General features: G+C 44.2%; 1 protein-coding gene across 1 annotated transcript in view; it reads left to right on the top strand.

The window, feature by feature from the left end:
• The first annotated feature begins 7290 nt into the window (after positions 1–7290).
• LOC126539202 (uncharacterized) overlaps positions 7291–17062 on the top strand; it is an 80621-nt gene continuing 70849 nt past the window's right edge. The window contains exon 1 of the mRNA XM_050185951.2: positions 7291–7716. Coding sequence (XP_050041908.1) covers positions 7657–7716 — 60 coding nt within the window. The 5' untranslated portion in view covers positions 7291–7656. The remainder of the gene's footprint in view (positions 7717–17062) is intronic.

Consider the following 17062-nt stretch of genomic DNA (forward strand, 5'->3'; position numbering starts at 1 on the left):
GATCGAAATATGCGAGGTAGTCGAGTTTGACATTGGCCTATGACACCGTACCATGTTTCGCTCAATGTCTGTGTTATCACATACCAGAATTCTCATTGCTTCTTAGGTTCGGTTATTGGCAGGGACCTTTCATGGAGCCCCCACTACATCTACCTGAAGCAGAGGCTAATTTCGATTGGGTATATAATGAATTTCTTGTGCGGGAAAACCTGGGAGGCGTCGGTACGGTCCATGCTGCAGCTGTAGAGAACAGTGTTTCTAGACTTTTCACGTATGAGAATTCTTTGGCGAGTACCACAGCAATAGTACTTGCATAAAAATGCGTGATTTGCGAAGTTAAGAAATTTTATCCATACAATAGCTGAAATGTTGATTGGTAGCTTTACAGGTGTTAAAGAACAATTCAAATAAATGTTGAGAGAGAATACCCGTATCATAAAATTTATGCATACTCATAGGGACACATAGGCTCCATAGAAAATGCAGAAGGAAGCATATATTAGGTGGGGGCACTGAAATTTGTGGGTGGGCTTAGTTGAAATTTTGGGGTGGGCGAACGTGAAATTTTGGCGTGGGCAACATAAGTTTGCGGGTGGGCGAACCTAAATTTAGGAAGGGGCCAACTGAAATTTGGTGGTGGAGCCACCTGAAACTTGGGGGGGGGGGGGGGGGGCAACTTCAAATTTAGACGTGGGCCGACTGAAAATTGCCCATGGGACAACCTAAATTTGGGGGTGGGCCAACTTGAAATTTAGGGGTGGGCCAAATTAAACTAAGGGGATGGGCCAACTAGATATTCGGGATCGGCAAATTTGAAATTTAGCGGTGGCCCAACGGAAATTTGCGGGTTAGCCAACTTCACATTTGAGGGCGGCTCAAATTGAAATTTCGGTATGGGCCAACTTGAAATTTGCGGGTGAGCCAAGCGAAATTAGAGGGTTTCCTTATGCATACATAGCCAACTCCAGTGTTGTTTCTGCATAACTTCTTTAAAGTACAGCTTCCCAGTTTTGGCGAACACATGCAAAGCAAATATTCACACCCTCGAAAGTTAGCCTCAAGCTCCACGGACATGCCTTGGGCTAGCACGATGAGCCTGAACTCATACAACAATTATGGTTGCTAGAGACTACTTGATTCCAACCTACATCACAGTTAACAACCTCAGAGCATACATTCGACATCTGTACCACGTACCCTGTACGGCGCCTGTCCGTCGTACATGTTCTTTTAGTCCGCATCTTTGTGGCGCTGTTTTTTTTTTTCAGGTATGTCACTGTATTGCAACTTTGCTGGCGCAATGATCTCAATCCACATTTTCCAAACTTATTAGGACTCGTCAAGGCTGCCTTCTGTCGGATATTATACAAGAGCCACAAGACCACTTTTACCCATGTGGTGCCTACGACAACCACAAGTACACATCACTATTGCGGAAATTACGAACACCAGTCATTACATAGTGAATCTACATTTGACATCGTCATTACAGAACGAGGCATATGAACAAAAAATGCGCATTTACATCAATGCATCTGTCTCTGCCATGAGCTCCTCAGGTGCTGTTATCATCCCGGCCTTACAAGGCATGATGATATTCGAAGTATCCCGCATAACGAGCTGTAGGACAACAGAACTTGCCGCCCTACCTGCAACTTTTAATTACATCGTACAAGCAAAACCTCGAAAGTTGGTCACCTTTTGTGACGCCAAGTGAGCGCTTCAGCAGTCAGCCTTAAGATACAGAACCCATGAGCAACTGGTGTTTGAGACTAGAGGTATCCTCTATCAAGCCCTTATAAACGGACATGACATCATCTTCCAATGGCTGCCGATGCATTGTGGCATCGTCGATAATGACCTTGCTGATGATGCCTCCTGGTCAGCCCGTAAAAGAACGCTGACAGTTCATATATCCTTATGAAAGACAAACGCTGCGAGTGGTCTTCGTTTACTCGCTCAAAATAAGATTGAAACGTCGTGAAACACCCCGGTTTTCTTAAACTGTCATCTCAACCCGGCGGGGTCCTACATTCAATAAGCAGATTCCATCGCACTTCTCCCGCTATTATTCAACGCTACCGTGTCGCCTCTGGTTACGGGTGCCTTACTTATTACTTTAAAGTAAGCTTACGAAAGCCTACTCATTCTTTATTGGAATGTCCGACACACCTATGTGTGACTCATGCAGCTACGAAGAGGCGATTGAGCACATGTTTTGTTTTTGTAATCTGCATGACATTGGACGCGACATTCTTCGGAGTGTGTTAAACCCACTATACAGCAGACCATTTTCAGAGACCAAGATTCTTGGGCCATGACCTCACGTGTCACAGGTTCAAAAAGCGAACCGAGCATTGCCACGATTCATGAATTCGACTGGCCTGAGTGACCAATTTGAAGTGATGGACAACCACACGTGTTCACAATGAGAGTACCTTCGTCCCTCCCTCTCCTTTCTTTCTTTCACCTCTTCCCACGTATAGGGTAGCAAACAGGACGTGCGTCTGCTTGACTTCTCTACCTTTCCTTCCTTCTTTCCTCCTTCTCCTTCATGATTATATCAAAATTCCATAAAATATGAGCCCGATTTACCGGTTTTCTGGCACTCCACTGTAACTTTCACCTGCTGATCGATGTGGCGCTTAGCTGCTTAACAGATTAGGTGTTTAACGATGTCTAGCTCTCATGTATAATACGGCCTTTATTATTACATACAGGTTTAGAAATTAAGAGCGAGTATTTAAGAGAACTAAAAAAGACTGACCTAGCAAGTTCAGCTCTTTAGCATAGGTTTTCCATTTAACTACAAAGTGGAATTTCTAAACCAGGCCTTGCAGTTATAGGGTAATATGGGCATTGGCGCAGAATATGTTGAATAATTACCTCATCAACGTAGTGTAAAGCGGCATCGTGTGTCATCCCTATAAGCTTAACGCGTAGGCATTCGTGAACACCATGCCCAAGCATATATATTGTTACGTAGGAAGACGCAGACGAAAAGCTATGTACAAGTATATTTACAAGAAAATACGCTGCGCTTGGCCAAGAGGCAACAGCCCGCGCTAGCTTCTAATCGTCGTCGTCGTCTTCACACTGCTCGCCTTTTCGTGATCGCACATATTGTTCCGTAGCAATATGAACTCTTTTCCGATAATAATTGAATGCTTAAATACCCACATTCGAATACCCACATAATCACATTCGAGCCCCGTCTGAAATAATGCTAGTTCTCTATCATATACGATGCATTGGTGCGCAAATATACTGCGCTTTATTGCTATGTGCTCCCTTGAAAGCGATGATACTGCTGGTCTTCTCGGTGGGCTTATGGAAGGGTTTCGTCGGTATGTTAATTATTGATAATGCCTCAGTGACGTGGTAACCACTAGAAAGTGATTCGATGTTCCTTTTTCAGGTGAATGTGATGCCTGAAATGCAAAACGCAGGTTGCTCTTAAAGACCTTTCCTCAAGGCTGACGGTAAACACGCAGTGCCGCTTTCGAGAGAAGCCCGACCGTTTATCCATGCAGTTGTCTGTGGTTAATTAAAGGCGACGCGGATGGCTGCATGTTTACTTTTCTTTTTCATGAACGTTTGCAATATGACATTGTATTTGATAAGTGTCTTGTGCGTGCTGTTAGGCCGGTGCTGTGTATTATTTTTGTAGGCGTTTTGGAATAGTTGTCATCTTGCATCCTACAATGATAGCTAATAAATGGCGCTGTATGGTAGGAGTTAGGCAAGCAGAAGGAGACAGGAGCGCTCCAACTGTAAGTGTGGACAAGTCGATGTCATGTGGTGGGCTTATCCTCCCAACAATGAAAGGGGACAGTTTTGACAAGTCGAATCAATGGGGAAGGGCAGCGAGTTCCTAGTAAAATGGAGGGGCAACGGGGAGGGCATGGAGTCAATGATGGCAGCACAAATACCTTTTGCAAGTGCTGTTAAGCGGATGAATTCATTTTAACTTAGAGGCAGGGCAATGCCATGTCATATAGTTTTTTTTCGTTCAACCTCATGTTGTGCTTTTGTCGTGTAATGTGAAGAGCGTAGCAATACATTCAGAATTTTTTCTTTGAGCATCGCAGCACCTTTTGAAAGGTCGTTATTAATGTTCAATGATAAGAGGCTTTTCCGCTTTACAGTTAGCGGTGACGCTTAATCAATGTATAATGTAAAGCATACGCCATTTTAAGCCTCTTTTAGGAAGTCTTCGTATCTTCGGGCAATGAATATTTTTATGGATCGCGCATGAATCATTAAATAAAGGCGTCTTCATGGTAAGCATATGATATTTTTATTTGGTTCTAGATCATGTTTTGTAACATTCTACTACATTAAAGAGGATTAAAAACTATTTATTTTTTGCGGATACTAAGTTACAAGTGCAACAAACTCCCACGAACCTTATTCCACCGCAGTTATTTATTATATTGCGCTTTCCTTTCCCATACCTGCTGGCTCATGACAACTATGTCGTTCACTTATCCTTAGACTCATTCGTATCTTAGCTGTGCTCTATTTGTAAAAGATCAACACCTCCACTTTTCAGGACTAACATAAGTGCTCTGCTAGGCTCGTACGACAGCAAGTCTCTCCTGATTTCTTCATGAGGGCGGGCACAGTCTTATGACCTTGTAAATGGTGACGCATTATAGAACTTGTAATATATAGGCCATAGTTTCGGTTTCGTTGCTGTTGTCGCTCCTAAGTCACAATCTCCATCGCTCCCAGGCAATGTGCGTGGCCGCAGAGCAAGGTGTCAAGGATACTGAGACAAATAATCGTTCTGCATCTATTTGCGTTGTACAGTTAAACGCCGCTTTCATTAAGCCAACGCTAGCGAACACGTTCGAACATACCCATGAAACGGGAAAGTATGTGTCTGAACATGGTATAGTCAATATAATGCGTCGTTAAGCGTACCTTTCTTCAAGAATTATAGCGTTAAGGAGTCAGTGGATTATTGTGAAAAGCCCTTCATACGCTACTATCTAATTTATCCACAGGTCCGTAAAACGGGATCCACTACCATATAGCCCTTCATCGGAATGGCATAGGAAAGTCAGCAACAAGGTTACTGCAGGCTCAGCGTGAGTTCTCCAGTAAACAAGCCAGCACTCTCAAAGAGGGCCTCAACCAAACCACCTGCGTACTTACATGTGTCATATTCTACAGTGCTCTAAATTGGATGGTCAGCCTACAGCTGTACCGTGTGTACGGCTGATTTCACCGATTGCCGAAGCTGTGTCGGTGATAAGGGTGCTGTGACCGATACACTAAGGGAAATAATATCAACAAGACGCCACTTCTCGAACAAATCGATCACTCGCCCTCAAAGTTCACTCGATAAAACTGTTGGAACATCATGGTACAGCATGAAAGAAATGTCCTTTATATGAAGACTATACTACTATAATTGAGAAAAAATAAATGTTCATCTCTCTCTCTCTCGTTCTCAAACAATGCGCTCATACAGACTAAATCGACTTAGTCCTAGTGCCTATGAGGCGTTAGAAGCCTTGCACAGTTCAATTAAACATAGTTCTTGTCCGTCCAGTTTTTCACTTGCGTAACGACTGCGCGCGGCTGCCGACGTGTTTATATCCAGAGGTAGAATTGAAGAGCGTGGCAGTGCCTCTCATCTAAGGTTCTTTCGTTTGGCTTTAAAACTGATCAATACGTCTGATCAGTAGCATGCAATCTAGGCCGATACTATCACACTAAATCAATTAACACGTCTTGTGCTCAACCCAGTGCAATAAAAAATTTACTCTCTGCTAGCACCAGTACATATTTCTACAGATTTTCACTCTAGAGGAACAACATTGTGTCGAGCGTTTCGATACAACAGCATCAAACAATGTATTGATACTGTATTTTTCAGTGGCTATGGTGTTGGGCTGCTGAGCACGAGGTCGCGGGATCGAATCCCGGCCACGGCGGCCGCATTTCGATGGGGGCGAAATGCGAAAACACCCGTGTACTTAGATTTAGGTGCACGTTGAAGAACTCCAGGTGGTCGAAATTTCCAGAGTCCTCCACTACGGCGTGCCTCATAATCAGAAAGTGGTTTTGGCTCGTAAAACCCCACAATTTAATTTTAATACTGTATTTTCTTGTTATTTTTTTAACTACGCAATCATTCTATGTGTTTCTTAGAATGTTTTTTTTAGTTGGCTCTAACACCGTGTCACACTGGTTGATTTGTCGTAGGCCATTTTTTCTTCTTTTTGTTCGAAGCACATGCGCACTTATATTGCACAAAATAAAGAAGCTGAGAATAAACGACGACAACTTTCCTGCGTAGCCATGTCAGGGGAGCAACACATGATGCACTTTTTGTACACTTTCTGTGTGTAAAGCTATCTGAACATATGGGAAAATATACATGACTGCCGATATCGCTGCATTTATTTGCTAGTATTTCTTGAACTGAGTATCTTTGAGCGAAGCTTGGCGGTGCGTTTGACGGTTAATCGTTTCCCTTCGAACGATAAAGTTGCGGCATCAAAAAAAAAAAAAAAAAAAACTTATAGCCACTTGCCCGAGCGAATACAAGGTCATTCTTGGCTTCAAGGCTTTAAGCCTCACATATCGACTTATCGCGTTCCTTCAAAACTCTCTCTTCTTTCTTCTTTCACACACTTTCCTGGGACTTCTGACCTTGCAATCGATCATTTGAAGACATCTTGTCTCTTAAAGAACAAACTCACGCCAAAAGCAAAAAAAAACATAGAAGGGTACTGCAGAGATTAGAATGATTGCATTGTTACCATACGGAGAAAAGGAATAATAATATGCCTAGACATATGGCCAATAAGAGTAATATATTTCCGTTCTTGTGCGGAAGCCTTGTTCACAAGTACCGCATCTTCGTGAGCGTCCAGGTCTTTCTGCTTTCTCGTGTTTTGGCATCATACATTTTCGCCCTTTTCCCGCGCTTCCCCAACGCGGCACCACGATAGATCTTGATGAGGGTCAGATTCGTACGGCCAGCGTGCGAAACGATATCCACAGTGCCAAGAGTTTTCCGTCGCTGCTCCACACTGTTTTTGTCGGAGGTAAAGATTTGTTGCGACACCTCTTCCTGGCGCCACCCTTTCGGTTGCCCTCCCCGCGAGCTTCCTCCATTCAGAACCCGCCCTTTCCCTCCGTACTCCCGCCGGCACGGGGCCCGTTCAGCCCGCCTTCCGCCGCGACTCGCTCTCTAATGATTGGCCGCCCAAGTGATGGTCACGTGGCAGGCGACGCGCGCTTCCATAAAAGGGCGCCGTGGCTCGGGCGCCAAACTCGGAGCGCTTGCACGCCGTCAATAGTTCGCTGCGTGCTCGTTTCCCGCCACCAAGCGCGACACGAAGGACAAACCGCGCCAAGTGCGCTACCTAGTCGCCAGTGTCCAATCATAGGGCTTTTAGGGTCTGAAGAACAGGGCACTACTCGCATAAGCTTATATAGCGCCTGTTGAGCGTCAATAGAGAGAGTGGGGTACGTGAAGAGGTCGGAAGTCCCTCGTTTCGTACAGCTCATTTAAGTGCAGACAGCTAGTGTCAGCAAATTGTCGTTTTGAGAGTAACATAAAGCAACACGATACAGAAGCATATCCTGAAACAGGGTCGTCTCTGCCCGACCACGGCTGCAACTCCTTCAACCATGTCGTCTTCCTTCGCAATTCTGCTGCTCGTCATCCTCTCATTGTGTTCGCACCTCAACGTGAGTAGGCTCTTCCGTTTATTAACTCAACGCCTGGGCACTTTTGCCGTCGGGAAAAGATAAAAGCTCATGCTTTCAAAAGAAGATATATCCTGATCGAGTCATCGGACATTCCTGAGCCATTGAGTCATTATTGTCTTACGGAATTGTGCCGTCCTTGTTGCAAATGTTCATAAAAAAGTAAAAAAAGAGTAGCCTTAGTACTTACGAAAGCAGAACAGCAGAACATGTAAAGACAAAGTGGCAAGCATCAGAGCAAAAATAACTTTAGAATTTAAGGTGTGTGATGGGGACCTATTTCAAGAAGACGGCGCGACCTTTCAGGTAAAGTTTTGTCATTCGAGCTTCTTAATATTCCTGTCAATACAGTACGACAACACTTGTGCTCCATGATAAATTAGGTAGGGTTGCTCGTATACTGCGAAGAGATTCGGCGTTAATGTACTGCACATATATATCGTGCCCTCTGACCATGCATTTAATTACTGGAGGCGATGATTCAGTTCCATAATTCCCTTAATCCTGTTTCCTATCTGCCTTTCTTCCTTGCTTTCTTTTCTTTTTCTTCGCAGTTCTTTGTAACTGGACATATCCTTGACGTTTTGAGAGCAGGCTGGCCGGCTTATTTCTGTGAGCTGGTGTTACTTATTTGGCAACAAGTCTTCCATCAAATGTTCGCTGACCTACGCGGCGCACAAAATGTAGATGCTGATGACTAAATGCTAGATGTCTTGCGGAACTGCGCACTGAAGATTGTAGCAAAAAAAGATGATCACACCTATATGGACTCGATATTGCACAAATATTGATTAACTTTTGCAGAAATAAATGAAGAACGTTGTCTAGAAAGGTTTCACAAACAGCTCAGTAGCGATGCAAATTGAGCATCATGTGCCGGCCACAGTTTAGAGCATGCAAACTAACCTGTACGTTTCTTTACTCATTAAGCGAATCCACAGGTCTGTGTTTGCTGGCCTGCAAGTCTGCGCTGGTGCACAACTGCAGCGCCAGATTATAATACTTCGCCGTGTACGTTCCTACTAGCTAGTTTCACCGCTTCGCTGGATTGCCGTCGATCTTCATAACACGTCCCTACTGTTATGTCCCTATCACCAGGATTTCCGGGGTAATGCTTTGTTTTACAGCGCAGCTGTGTATGGCTACCCCCCGAAAAAAAAAAAATCGTGACGGCGAACAGAAAATGCCTTGCGGGAAAGCCAACTCTCTCGCGAATGATCTGTAGCTCTCAGTCTAACGCATGTATATTGAGAAAAAAAAGATCATACTGAAATTCGCCGCTGAGACGACTCTATAAATAGGCCGAGTTTTACTTGTCATGATGAGTAAAAGAATAATAATAAGAAATACGATTATCATTTCTTTTTCTCAGTAACCATAATAAAGTAATGTATTGAAATAATAAAAAAATAATAATCTGGCGAAATAAGAATGACACGTTTGGTACATAGAATATATGTATATATATCACGGCAAATGTTGTTAGGTCGAATTAGTAGAATGGGAACATACAGGAAGAATGCTTTAAGGATCAAAGCATATAGTTCCGGGACAACCGTTTGCGAAAGAGACAGCACTGGTAATTATTTACAACTTACATAAAATGCAACATTTAAAGAACATAAAAATAAGTAGAACGTAATACCTATAGTATTGCACAATCTTACTGTTACAACACCTGAAATGAAAACAAAATAAAGATAGTGTGGATGTTATACTACTAACCATAGACTACTGGGGAACTGGATTGCACACAGATATTTTGCACTTCTGTTTGATGATTATCATATATTCTAGCTTGCAACCTCTAGAGTTCAATTCTAGTTTTGTTAAAAGAATGATGTCACAAAGATAAAACACTACCTGAAGTTCAAAATTCTAACACGCACCGGATGCTCTAGCTGTCGAGTTTCTTTTTCTTCTTTTTACATTCAGTTCCATATGAAAACGCCAGCTAGTGTCAGGAATAAAAATCATCAAAGAGAGCTCGCAGATAAACGTAATATCCACTGAGTCACAGCAGGCCGTGTTCTAAAAAGAAATGACGGCAAATTTCGTTTTCACCTTGCAGCTGTTTTCGAAGCACTCAACCTTGGTTAGATCGATAACCTAGGTTCCATGGTTTTTCGTTCTTTGATTCTACGAATGCAAAATGTCTTAAGAGGGCTGCCGAAACCGTATACGCACAGCACGATCCACATTCTTGTCATTGTGTCCGTAGTGCTCGCCTCGCAGGTGTCTCCGTGGCCAAATATAGCCGAAATTTGACCAAATTTTGAGGTTTCGAAATTTGGTCACAATTTTCTTGTTTATGTCACATATTCATTCATTTTGCCCTCGCCTTTTGTGGTTAGGCGCCTTGATTTCTCCGGTAACGTAGTTTGAAGCCATGTGCTCAGTGATGGAGTGCCTGCTTGCTTAACAGAGATAAACCCCGACACTGTCTCTCCATTGGCTGTCTTCAGTGTTCATCGTGTAAATCATGCATTGAAAGACCACGAAGACGTTCACCGACCGTGTTGCAGCGCCTAATAAGCGAAAAAAAAACTAGAATAATTCAAGCACTGACTGGGCCCGCTATAATCCCGCGAGGCAGCGGACTTATGCATACGAAATCAAACTCTTTAAACCAACAAAACTTGTCGATTAAATGTGCAGGAAGGAGCTCCCGCATTCTCTGCGGGTTAAGAATGCTCCAGATGCTTACGTAGTCGGCAAATCCTGGCAGGCATTCCCTAAGTTTCCCTCATGGCCTCCCCCACCCGCTTTTATCTTTATTAGATGGCGGTCGTGCTTCCTCCACTAGTAATAACGGTCAACGTGGAAATGACGCGATTGCTCGGTGAATGACCAGTCGCGGCCTCCACCTAAATTATACACCCCTCTTTATACGCCTCTCGTGATTTCGTATTAGAGGGCGCCTGAAGAACGACACTAAACCACTTTGGACCAATAAATTGTTCGTCCAGCGCTCATTTTCTATTCATTTGACGTAAAAGAAAATTCGCTGCCAATGGTGACAAAGGCTGGCAAAATTTTCCGTGTTAAATATTACGTCAAAGCCTCGGCAACTTGTAAGGCAACGTGACGGCAATGATTTATAAGTGGTTGAATCTGGAATATTTTGTCTCTGTCAAAGGTGAGTTGCTAAGTTCCACATATGGCTCTTCTCGAGTGCAATGAACTGCTTGTTTACCGATATGTAGTTCACGACACTGGAGTAGACGCTGTCAAAATTCATGAGATCACGAAAATCTAGGGCCGAATGCACAAAGCTTCTCGCTCGTAAGTGGTCTTTGCCATTGTCCGGGCGCCTTCGCTAATAGCATCTCCGAAATCGCTATTGGTTTACATGAGCTCTTAAGAATAGTTCTGGCGTAAGAACGTGATTGTGAATACGAGTCATGATGCAACGACTTCCGGGGAGAGTTGCTAGTCGTCTATAGCTTCCAGCTTTTTCTTCATTTTCTTTAACTTACAAGGCCACTTCTTCAGAAGCCATGCAAGAGGCCTTAGCTCGGGTCTAAATACAACGTTCAATTCAACTGTGAGAGGAAAACACAGAAATGTTTTCTTTAAAGACCACCACAGTACCGATTTGAATAAAATTTGTTGCATATTACAGAAAAAAAAATCGATTGCGACTGCCCTAAGTAGAAATCTCAATGTGGGCCTCAGTTTTTTACATAACTCACCGAAAGTTATGTTTCAGAAAATTTGAAGTACGAAGCCTGCAGATTTGTAACACGATACAGAAATCATATATTGCGGTTAGTATAATGCACCTGTTGATCAACAGTAGACCAAAAAATGTAATATATTACTTTAGATCTCGTGCAGGAATCGTTGCAAAGTAAACGAGCGTTTTAAAAAGTGCGAAATCATCCAGGAATGACGTTTAACACACCAATTTCTGTCCCCATTAGATAACTAAATTGATAAACTTTACATAAATATGATGTTTTTTTTATTACTGAGTTACAAAGTTATACACTTCATGCTTGTGCTCTTTTGGGCAACCTTAATTATCCGTTGCAAAAGAACTGATGGGCTCAACCAAGGATACTTTCTTGCGGTCATCAGGTTTCAGCTTTTCATTTAAATGCAAACAGCATGATCAAATTAGGTGCAGTGGACGTTGGGAAAGAGAATTTCTTCTTTCTCATGTTCTTAGATAGGAACTCCTGAGATAAACCCTTCTCTTAGAGGAAAGATTGGTGGCTTTGATGTTACTAACATGGCTAACGAAATATTGATATTTACTGCCCCTTTCAAGTACCAGAAAACAGCTTGAACGCACAGAAATGCGCACTTCCCGTTTTGGCATCAATTCTATACTAAGCATAACGTTTATGGCACGATCCCCATTCCCAAAAGCTGCTATATTTTTTTAAATTATCTTGTTCCCCTACTCGTACTTGCCAGCACCGCGGCCCTTTTTCTTTTGCGCTTGTGTTTCCTCGCCGCATAACTTCCGTACGAAATTAAGCGAAAGCACGCAGGCCCGTTTCATGCACATGCTGCAACAGCGACCTATCGAATGTGTTCTCCATAATGCCCGGCCCTGGGTTGTGGCTCTGTAGGCCGCTTCTCCTGCGCTTGCCTATTTCTTTGCTCTACTTTACGAGACTGCGAGCCTTAGCTATATGTGTTGTCTGTGCGCAGATGTTCATATATTCCTGCGTGTTTCTATGTACAGAGTTCAAACACGATAAAACCTGTAGACGCACATGGGTAAGCCGTGCTCATCGTCATCTCAATGCGCGAGCACGTGTCCTTGGCTCCTCGATGACTGCGTTTTTCTTCGCTTTCTTAGAAAGATCGTGCTAGAACGAACCATGAAAGTTTGCTGTGCTTTGCTCAGCATTTGCACTTGAGTGGTTACGATAACTACTGCAGGCGGAAACGTGTACAAATGACTCTAAAAGAGGCCATAACTGCTACCACAACTGATCAGCGGTTCTCATTGTGTAAGCCACCTTGCGTATTTTCCAAGTGCAAAACAAGATCGCCACGTCTTTTTTTTCTATTAATCTGCCTCCACGCTGTAAGAGGCTCATGATTAACGGCGTAATGGCCGAGGCGCGCCGGTGTGGGCATTGTCAGTGCTGCAAAAAAAAAAAAAAAAAAACCTGGCTCCGGCGAAGTCCTTGTACAAAAAGGGTAGCGTTCATACCCTGATTCATTATTTCTTATGTTTTATTAAGTCAATGCGCTTACAACACGGCTTCGGCGCAATCGCATATTTGTCGGTGTTCCGACTGTAACAGTACCTTTCCACAGTTTTTGGTAATGAAGGATTTACTGATAATGAATCTATTCGCGCCTATAAAGATCAGACTCGCGACACTCTTCTTTATACTGCAGAATGCCGCCGCGTAAGATATTTTTTTACGGTGCGGGCATGCTCGTACGTACGGACTCCCGAGCGGCCATTGAGGCCACCTAAAGGACCAGGTCGCAGAACTTAACCGATTTCACCAACACGTCGCTGCCATTGCAACACTTCAAAGAGTGTGCACAAGTCCTCGCAATTTTCGTACACTCACCCCGCCGTTCCTACTCCACTCATTACAAATACATTACAAGTCACCTGTGGTAAGCCCCTGATCCCACATTTTTTCCACGAATATTCAACTTTTAAAGTTTTCTGTCCTCTCCACGGCAACGCGCCATTGAACGGAGAAAAATGGGGCAAACAGGCGGCGTCAAGTCATATCCATGTTGGCTCGATAAATTATGGCTTCAAGTCCGCGTGAACACTTCAGCTGATGGTGCTTAAAGCGAGGCGATGCTTTTCAGCGCGCCGAAGCCATGAATGTGTATTTCTCTAAATGTTGCCGCTCACTCAGCGTGGCTCGCGAGAACGCTTCGAAAAGATGCCAGTTTTGTTTGAGAGTTTCGTGTAGCGCTTGCATAAGACCATGCGCAAGCGCAACTGCATTATGGTGAATGACGACGTTTCATAAGTGGAACGCTTATCGACATATTAATTCATACGCAGTATCGATTAATGCATATTGAACGCGTGCTACATAGCATTAAATTTTTCTATTCAGGGCACTGGCAACAACCAGACACAATTTTATGCTGTGCGTTTTTAACTTGTCTGTGTTGTGCGCGTGTTCAATGCGTATACGACTTGGTTACTTCATGTACCGCCCTTGTGTTTGAGTGTAAAGTATGCTAGGCTTATGGCGAGGCAAATATGACCGATTCGAGAATGCTTTTTCCTTCTCCCTCGCCACTGCAGTGACACCACCATGGGAAGATCGACTTTTCTTTGTGCGTCCCTAAAGTACGTATTCCCGTAAAGTGTTTGGGGATTCTAAAAGGGACACTAAGCAGTGACGTTAGGTCAGCCTTGATTGGTAATACACTCCAATTACGTTTCTCCAATACCAGAAACCATTGCCCCAACGTCGGCGTAGTCTTGGCAAACAAGAATGTGACTCAAACCTGAATACGGGTTTGAAGTTTCCGCCCTAGCACCTCGTGACCTCAATTGACTGACAGGGGCTGCTAGGGATTATTGAAGAGTTTATTCAGAAGCAAGTTACCTGAAAGTAGCATTCTTATGATTTAAGGGTTTTCTTGCTACGTAACTCGAGCAAGGCGTCATTTCTGTAATATTTTCAAGTCGCCTTACGTCACAGGGTGCTACAGTTCTTAATGTTTTGTACTGAACTGTCTTGTCCATACAAGCCTTCTGTCAGCGAATTCCACCACTAGTCCATGGTACATTCACTTATCCTTCGTGCCACGAAAAGCATGATTAAAATTTGCGTATACGAACCTGCGCCTTGCAATTTCATGCAATCGCGCATGCCGCTGTCGCACGTGCTTCTGCTACAGCAAATGCATTAAGGCCAGTGGCGTAGGAGAAACGCATATTTTACTTTGCAAGAACTTCATATGTGTGCATAACACGGTGAATAACCTTGAAACAAAGTGGCACGCACGGTGGCTCCAGTATATGAGAGCACAAAATTTACACCAAATGAAATCCTACTGGCGGTACCGGATCGGAACGCCACTTCGTCATCGGCATTGTTTCAACATGTGCGGGTAAAATCTAGGAAGGAAGGAAGGAAAAAGTAGAGAAGGAAAGGCAGGGAGGTTAACCAGTTTAGCGTAACCGGCTTGCTACCCTACACATGGGAGAGGGATGGGGGCGATGAAAGATGGGGAAGGGGGAGAGAGAGAGAGAGAGCACATAGCACAACACACAAACATCGTCCGGTAGAGTCCATCAATCTGGCATTGTACGTGATAACACTGTCAGAGCCGCTTGTCCAATCCCGTCTCTTTCAAAAACTGAAGTAGTCCCTTCGTCGCCTTCACCTGCGATGTCTTCTGTCGGCGGCATGTGAAAATCGTGTCGAGGGACAATGGTCTAGTGTCAAGGTGCGCGAGAACGGATGCCAGGGACTGTCGCTGAACATTATATTCAGGACAGTCGCACAGAATGTGTTGCAGCGTCTCCTCGCAAAGACAGGCATTGCAGAGAGCGTTGTCGGCCATTCCAATGCGGAATGAGTAAGATTTCGTGAAAGCCACCCCTAACCATAAGCGATAAAGCAGAGTCGCCTCGCTTCGGCGGAGTCCAGTTGGCATATAGAGATGCATCAAAGAGGGCAGGTGGTATTGACGGTTGCTCTGGTTGGTCTGGCTGTTTGGTGTGCACCATGAAGAGAGGTAAAATCTAGAATTTCAAGTATGCGTACCACTTGCAATGCATGCGCTGCAAAGGTTTATTGTAGCGGGGAACACTTTACTATCGAAGGGACAGAACATGTAATTTCTTTTATTTTTACCGGCCGTCATGCGTTAACAGCTCCGCCAATGAGGTCTTTCCCTGCCTTTATCTGTTTTGGTTCGGCACTTTCTGTGCCGCCCTCGAGCGCATATGATAGCCTTTGTACCTCAAAGGTGACCTGTATTTCGAGAGCAATTGTTTGCGGATGAGTTTTAAACGGCTTTGACAGACATGCAAGGAGGAGCATCGAAATTCAACGGTACCAGAACTGAGTCGACCTTTCTAAATATTGGCCAACCCATGAAACCCGGAAATAATTAACGTCGTTGGAGTAATTCCGTGGAGAGGCCTGGGCACTACAGCAGCCGGCATATCCCCATTCCAAAGGCTATGAATCCCAAAGCAAACTTCCTGCGGGATGGAGTAATCCCTGCAATAAGTACTGCGTCACATAAGGACTGCCGTTTGGAAATTCATACAAAAATATTGAGAACTGCCTCTGAGCTGTCATTTTATATATGTCTGCTAAGAGAATGTATGCATCTATCGGCTAAAACTATTTTTCTCTCTTTGTAGCTGCCGGTGCTTTTCATAAGGGAATGTTGAGATGACTCGCAATATTCAAGGCTCACTCCGGCGAACAGATACCCGGCCTTGTGTAAGCAATAGTAGGTATCACCGATCGATTGCAGCTCATTCAGAACTGATGGCGGTCACCTGCTTAGCGACTCATCCGTCCTCACCACAGCGCGCCAGGTTGTTTTTCGAAGGCTACGTCCGACCAATTTGTCCGTCACAAATATTTTCTGTAGCTTGAGTGACCGCCGACTGTCTATACGTACAACTACGTTTTGGAACAAAAGTGATACTGTGGCTTCGATTTTGCTTTTTCTGCGATAAATAAGTAGGGCATCTTACGAGATACTTATAAAATTTCCTAAATGATGCTACATTTGCGCGTCGATGACGCTGAAGATAGGTACTGCGCTTTCCTAGGCCGCTAATTGTCTCTTTCTCTTTTCAATCGCATTCAATATCTCAACCTCCGTGTCTGCATTTCCGAACGATTGGTGAACCTCTGGCCGAGATATAATCTTTTCAATGCATCGTTGTGGGCTTCTGGTTCTAAACTTTTATTCTTTCTGTTGCTGTTGAACACGGCTGAGGCTCACGTGAGAAGAAAACAGGCGGCCCTAGCTAATGAGCACTTCAGGAGCGGACGAAGTACGTGTGTCCATCACGTGGACAGTTGCAGAATATCCCGACACCACAGCTTTGGGCACTTGTGAATGAGGAAGGAAATAGAAGTTGGCGGGGGGAGGGGGGGTGCTAGTTTTTGTAGGTTTCACCGAAGGCATCAGGCGCGAAGCCTGTTTCTTTTGCCCCTGCTTTCTAGCAATGTGTGGTTCAGCCGCTTCGCTTGGTTTAGAAAAGCCTCGCATTGGAAACAATCCCTGTTGCGCAACAACGCGATACGCGAGCTGCCTACACGCGCTGACACACAGGCCACGACGGACGAGCACTGAGGGAACTGAAGCACTGTTTGCGACACTGTGGATAGCCTGTATG

This window comes from Dermacentor andersoni, chromosome 3, assembly GCF_023375885.2.
Source record: "Dermacentor andersoni chromosome 3, qqDerAnde1_hic_scaffold, whole genome shotgun sequence".
NCBI classification, from domain to species: Eukaryota; Metazoa; Arthropoda; class Arachnida; order Ixodida; family Ixodidae; genus Dermacentor; species Dermacentor andersoni.